The sequence below is a fragment of the Myotis davidii genome, unplaced genomic scaffold, assembly GCF_000327345.1.
Source record: "Myotis davidii unplaced genomic scaffold, ASM32734v1 scaffold2100, whole genome shotgun sequence".
Classification (NCBI taxonomy): Eukaryota; Metazoa; Chordata; class Mammalia; order Chiroptera; family Vespertilionidae; genus Myotis; species Myotis davidii.
The window spans coordinates 383466-390256 of NW_006292458.1; the positions used below are offsets into that span (position 1 = coordinate 383466).

At 49.0% G+C, this 6791-nt stretch overlaps 2 protein-coding genes across 6 annotated transcripts in view; one reads left to right on the forward strand and one right to left on the reverse strand.

Moving 5' to 3' along the window:
• Nucleotides 1-1284, reverse strand: part of PRRG2 (proline rich Gla (G-carboxyglutamic acid) 2) — a 29484-nt gene extending 28200 nt beyond the window's left edge. For 2 of the 5 annotated variants that reach the window (XM_006765944.2, XM_015565432.1), the window contains exons 1-2: nucleotides 1134-1284; nucleotides 304-461 (exon numbers count right to left, since the gene is read on the reverse strand). In XM_006765944.2, coding sequence (XP_006766007.2) covers nucleotides 304-461; nucleotides 1134-1261 — 286 coding nt within the window. In that variant the 5' untranslated portion in view covers nucleotides 1262-1284. Of the gene's footprint in view, nucleotides 1-303; nucleotides 505-1133 lie in introns of all 5 variants that reach the window. The other 3 variants (XM_006765942.2, XM_006765941.2, XM_006765943.2) reach the window with 3 other exon arrangements.
• Nucleotides 1203-6791, forward strand: part of NOSIP (nitric oxide synthase interacting protein) — a 27879-nt gene continuing 22290 nt past the window's right edge. The window contains exon 1 of the mRNA XM_006765977.2: nucleotides 1203-1290. The gene's annotated coding sequence lies outside the window, so the exon portion shown is untranslated. The remainder of the gene's footprint in view (nucleotides 1291-6791) is intronic.

Genomic DNA, 6791 nt, shown 5'->3' on the forward strand with positions numbered 1-6791 from the left:
GGCCAGTTTTGTCACACAGTAACTGTTCATAACCATGGCCATTGGCGATCAGGATCCCTGCCTTCCTGTTATTTCCACATGTATCCCTCTGTCTCTACGCCCATTGCCACATCCAGCAACAGAGATCAAAGATTACAGGAGAGGCAAGAACAGGGGCCTCAGTTCTTGAGTCCAGGGGGAGGTGGGGGAAGAGGCCCTGGACTCCTGGGCTTGGGGGCCCTAAATTTCTGGGACCCAGAGGGTCAGGGAGCCAGGATGCCAAGGTCCCCAAGCCAGGCTCTGCCTCCAGGGGTATTCACTTACCTGCCCAGGCTTGTGAGCACTGTTCCCTCCTCCTTAATCGGGGCCTCCTAAGCCAGCTGCGGCCAGCTGTGAAGAGGGGCAGGAGAGAAGGGAGGGAAGAAAAAGAAGGGGTTCCCCGGCTCCCGGTTCTCTGTAATCCTCCCTGATGATCGCGGCTTCTGGCAGAGGGGCGGGGTTTGCGACTACCTGCCCTGGGCGGGACTCAGGTAAGGGACAAAATATTTAAAGGGACCTTATGATGAAGGGCCTAAGGTCCAGGACCCTACAGGAAGGCTAGGGTCTAAGACACCCTGGGGGCACGTAGGGAACTGGATAGGCGCCTCCTCCGCTCCTCCCGCTTCCCGCACAGCGGGAGTGCGCCCAGCCAAGTCAGGGAAACAAACGTCTAGGTCTCCAGATATCAGATATCTACGCATCTAGAAGCTGGCAGGAACGGTATGCCTTGGCCCCTAGGGGTGGGTGGGTATGCCGTCATTACATTCCTGTTTCCTGGGGCGATTTGAACGGCTCAGACTTGCGATTTCTCTATAGCTCCATTTTTAAATGGGGACAGAGAAGTTGTCCCCTCTTAATAGTCTCTTTACTTACAACAAGAAAAGTGGATGATATACTTAAGGAAGTGGGTTCCCAATGCCTGGGGGAAGTGCTTAGTCCTTAAACTCGGGCTTGGAGAGACGCGAGGCTGTGGGTTACAAGCAAGGAAATCGCCTGGCCCGGGAGATGCCTAGCAGATACTAAGCGCACCCCATATTCAAGCCAGCTTCCCTAAACGGAACCTTCGACTGTCTCTCACGTTTCCGGTGGGAGGAAGAGACGAAGGGAGGACTTACCGAGCCAGGCGAGGTACCTCCGCGACTAGGGGCAGCTTTATATCCGGTTTCCTTCGCCGCGCGGAAGTGGGTGGAGCTAAGAGGGAAAACAAGCGCTCTTTTCCGGGGTAGGGGCACGGTTGGAGCATCCACGAAGGAGCTAGGAGTCGTTTGTGAGGTGAGTTCCAGGAGGTGGAGGGATAGCGCTGCGGCCTCCTTCTCGCGGGCTGGAGTCCTAGAGTCCCGAGGAAGACCGGGACAGAATTTTTTTCTTTTTTTTTTTTAAATTTTATTTCATTGCTTACAGAATTTCGATAATACAATCGTCTCTCAGTGTCTAAGTTTCTCCTAATTTAGAGCAGTCTCCCCTCCACTCCACTCTGATTTTTTTCTTTGTGTAATTGATTCATTGAAGAAACTGGGTCCGTTATTCTGTTGATAATCCCGCCATCTGAATTTTGTCTTTTTGCTTCTTTGTAACCTCGTTTCACTTATTCCGTTATGCCAGGCGTCAGCAGGCCAAACTCAAATCCTGCTGGCCACCTTAAAAAACAAACAACAACCAACAGCCCTAACCGGTGTGGCTCAGTGGATAGAGCTTCGGCCTGCGGACTGAAGGGTCCCAGGTTCGATTCTGGTCAAGGGCGTGGGCCTTGGTTTCGGGCATATCCGCAGTAGGGGGTGTGCAGGAGGCAGCTGATCCATGTTTCTAACGCTATCCCTCTCCTTTCCTCTCTGTAAAAAAAAAAAAAAAAAAATCAATAAAATATATATATTTTTAAAAAAGCTTTATTGGCATACACTAGTAATTCACCTAACATATAGTGCACCCATTTAAAGTGTACAATTCAGTGCTTTTTGGTATATTCGCAGAGTTGTGCAACCGTCACCCTGATCAGTTTTAGAACATTTTCTCTTTTTTTCTTTAAATATATTTTATTGATTTTTTACAGAGAGGAAGGGAGAGGGATAGAGAGAAACATCAATGAGAGAGAAACATCGACCAGCTGCCTCCTGCACACCCCCTACTGGGGATGTGCCCGCAACAAAGGTGCATGCCCTTGACCGGAATCGAACCCGGGACCCTCCAGTCCACAGGCTGACGCTCTATCCACCGAGCCAAACCGGTTTCGGCAGTTTTAGGACATTTTCGTCATTGGCTGTCACTCCCCATTTTACACCCCTTCCCCAGCCCCAGGCAACCACAAATCTGCTTTCTCTCTGTATGGATGCACCTAATCTGGACATTGCATGTTTCTGTCCGGCTCCTTTCACTTAGCGCACTGTTGCCAGGGTTCCTCCGTTTTGTAGCCTGTATCAGCTTCTTTCTGGCCGAGTAATATTCCTTTGTGTGAGCTATACCATATTTTGCTTATGCATTTATCAATCTGTGGCCATTTGGGTTGTTTCCACCGTGGGGCTATTATGAAAAATGCTGCTATGAATCTTTGTGTACAGGGGTTTGATGTGGACATGTTTTCGTTTCCACTGGGGGTGGAATTGCTGAAGCAAATGTGACTGTGTTTAACCTTTTGAGGAACTGCCGGAGTTTTCCGAGGTGGCTGCTCCATTTTACGTCCCCACGCTCTGTGTGTGAGGGTTCCAGTGTCTCCACACTTGTTATTACCTGACTTTAAAAAAAAATAGTTTAATTAATTTCAGAGAGGAAAGGAGAGGGAGAGAGAGGTAGAAACATCAATGATGAGAGAGAATCATTGATTGGCTGCCTCCTGCACGCCTCCTACTGGGGATTGAGTCCACATCCCGGACATGTGCCCTTGAGCGGAATTGAACCCGGGACCCTTCAGTCCACAGGCTGATGCTCTATCCACTGAGCCAAACCGGCCAGGGCTATTATCTGACTATTTATTTTAGTCATTCTAAGTCAGTCTGAACTGGTATTTTAATGTGGTTCCAGTTGCATTTTCTCAAGAGATTAATGATGTGCAGCATTTTTTTCCCATGTGCTTCTTGGCCATTTGTATGTCTTCTTTAGAGGAAAGTCTATTCCAGTCCTTTGCTTATGTTTGAATTGGGTTGTCTTTTTATTATCGAGTTGTCAATTTTAATGTCCTTTATACACAATTGTCTTTTATTAGAGCGATGCTTTGCAACCACCACCTGTTTTTATGCAGCCTAAGAATGGTTTTAATGTTTTAAATTATTAGAAAAAAAATCAAAAGAAGACTCATATTTTGTGACCTGTGAGAATTAGGCAGTGTGCACAAATAAAGTTTTATCCGGACACAGCCGTGCCCAATCATTCACATAGTGTCCACGGCCGCTTTTGCCGTACAAAGGCCAGTCAAACAGTTGTGGCCGGGGCCCCGTGGCCCACAGAGTTGAAAATCTTTCCTAGCAGACTCTTTTTTCTTTTTTCAGTTCTCACCTGAGGACATGCTTAGAGAGAGAGAGAGAAACATCGATCGAGTGCCTTCCACACGTGCCCCGACTGGGGATCGAACCTGTGATGCAGGTTTGTGCCCTGACCAGAAATCAAACCGGCAACCTCTCCGTGCACAGGGTGACGCTCAGCCAGCTGAGCACTGTGGCCGGGCCGGGCCCTATCTGGCTCTTTTCGGTCAACAATCCTCTGACTTCCTAGGATCAGGAGGTTAAATCTAAGCGCTTGATTAAAATTGAGGTTCTGCCATTTTTGACACAAGTACTTGGAGTTGGTAGCTTCATGTTGCGTAATGCCTCGTTGTCCCACTTTGGGGACGGTGAGGTTGTCGGGGGGCCCCAGGTGGTGTTTATGTTTACCCCTTTCCCCCCAAGTTCCTGTGTTGAAGTCCAGCCCCCCGGCATAATTATTTGGAGATAGGGAGGTAGGTAAAGTTATATAAGGTCGTTAAGAGTGGAGTCCTGCCCGGACGGGTTTGGCTCAGTGGATAGAGCGTCAGCCTGTGGACTGAAGGGTCCCAGGTTCGATTCCGGTCAAGGGCATGTACCTTGGTTGCGGGCACATCCCCGGTAGGAGATGTGCAGGAGGCAGCTGATGGATGTTCTCTCTCATCGATGTTTCTAACTCTCTATCCCTCTCCCTTCCTCTCTGTAAAAAATCAATAAAATATATTTTTTTAAAAAAATAGTAGGGTCCTACCCTGGCCGGGTGGCTCAGTTGGTTGGAGCAGCCTCCTGTGCACCAAAAGTTTTGGGGTTTGATTCCCTGCGAGGGCACATACTTAGATTGTGGGTTCCATCCCCGGTTGGGGCACATACGCACGGCAATCTCTCACAGAGAGATCGATGTTTCTCTCTCTCTCCTTTCCTCTCTCTAGAAATCAATAAGAATCTATCCTTGGGTGAGGATTTTTTTTAAAAAGGTGGGGTCCTGACCCATAGGGTTGGCTCCTTATAAGGGAAGGAGATGCCAGAACAGGGAGAAAATTAACGAGTGCTGTCGAGGCACCCAGTCTCTGGTATTTTGTCTTGGCAGCCGTCGCCCACTGATACAGATAGGAACAGCGCGAGCCTCATTGTAAAGCTCCAGTTCCCTCCTCTCCCCGAGCAAGGAGTAGCGCCCCGAGAATATCCAGTTCCCATCTGGTTTTCGGTCAACAGTCATGGCCCGAATCAACTATGTCATCAGAGGTTGCAAAACAACGGTTTTCCAGTTCTCTCATTCTGCCTACATCTTTTATCCGAGTAGTCTGTTTTTGGTCTTCTATGTTTATTTGTTTTAAATATATTTTTATTGATTTCAGAGAGGAGCGGAGAGGGAGAGAGAGATAGAAACATCAGTGATGAGAGAGAATCACTGATCAGCTGCCTCCTGCACGCCCCCTACTGGGGATCGAGCCCGCAACCCAGGCATGTGCCCTTGGCCGGAATCGAACCTGGGACCCTTCAGTCCGCAGGCGGATGCTCTGTCCACTGAGCCAAGCCGGCTCAGGCTGGTTTTGGTCTTGAGCCACGTCCAAGAAGCTGTTGAAGGGAGTGACTTAATCACAGTTCCATTCTGAAAAGCTCACTGGCTGGTCTGTCAAGGAACAGAGCGAGGAAGAAATCAGTGAATCCTCCTGGGCATCAGTTATCTTTTTTTTTTTTTAATATATAGGTTTTTATTGATTTCAGAGAGGAAGGGAGAGGGGGTGGGGGAGAGAGAGAAACACCAATGACGAGAGAGAATCATTGATCGGCTGCCTCCTGCACACCCCCCCACTGGGGATCGAGCCAGCAACTCGGGCATGTGCCCTTGACCAGAATCGAACCCGGGACCCTTCCGTCCGCAGGCCGACACTCTATCCACTGAGCCAAAAGAGCTAGGGCTGCGAAACTTTTAAGTATGTTTGGAACAACTGGGGTAGTGAGTGTATGCTTGCACCGATACATTTTATGAGACCTGTTTAAGAACAATATCTGCAATGCAAATGTAGTGTCTGACTGAAGATGTGTTGAATGAGTGAAGTATATTCTGGATTTTGAAGACAAAACCAGGAATTCTCAGGCTGTGACCTCTCTGGGGGGGCCGACAGCTGTCACATGGTTAGGAGTGCCGCTCCAGAGCTGGGCTGCCTGGGTTCGAATCCCGGCTCTGCACCTCCCAGCTGGGGGTTGATTCTGTGAACTTGCTTGCTCCCTGTAAAGTGACAATGATGAGAAAGAGTAGCTGGTGTGCCCTGGCCAGTTTGGCTCAGTGGTTGGAGCATCGGCCTGAGGACCGAAGGGCTGCAGGTTCGATTCCCAGTCAAGGGCACGTGTCTCGGTTGCGGGTTCGATCCCGTGTGAGAGGCAGCTGAACTCTCTCTCTCTCTCTCTCTCTCTCTCTGTCTCTCCCTCCCTCCCTCCCACTCTCTAAAAAAAAAATCAATGCAAAAAATAACCTCTGGTGAGGATTTAAAAAAAAAAAATAGCTGGTGTTACTTTGACGTGCGTCCGAGATACTAGCGGCAGCAGATGGCACTCGTCCCGTTTTCTATTTAGAAACTGGCCTCAGAGGAGACAGTGTCGCCCGGTGGCAGAAAGCTTGGCTTCCTGAGTTTCAGAACCCTGGCACTGCCACCTGCCAACCCTGCGACCCCTGGCCAGCGGTTCTCAAACTTTTTGGTCTCAGGATCTTACAAATCACTGAGGACTCCCACGAGCCTCCGTTGGCGTGAGTTCTGTCTGTGCAGACGTGCCCTCGCCCCCTCGCCGGGGCCCTGGCCGGGCGGCTCAGTGGGTTAGAGCTTCGTCCCAGTCCACCAAGGTTGCGGGTCCGATCCAGGAATCAGTAAGTGGAACAACAAGTCCATGTTTCTCTCTCTCTATATATAAAATCAATCTATTAAAAACTCACTTAAAAGTAAATAAAAAGAGCCCTGGCTGGGAGGCTCAGTTGGTTGGAGCATCATCTCTTACGCCAAAAGGTTGAGGGTTCCATTCTTGCTCAGGGCACATGCCTAGGTTGCAGGTTCGATCCCCGGCTGGGGCATTGGATGAGAGGCAACCGACTGATGTTTCTCCCCCCCCTTCTCTCTCTAAAAATCAATATAAATGTATCCCCAGGTGAGGATTAAAAAAAAAAAAGACTTGCCCTATGAGAAATTAAAACAGACATAAAATTTTTATTATATAATTAACATAACACTCATCCATTTACTAGAAAAGTATACCATTCAGTGGTTTTTAATACAGACACTATTTTGTGCCACCATCCCCGCTTCCAGAACGTTTTCATCACCCCCAAAATAAGCC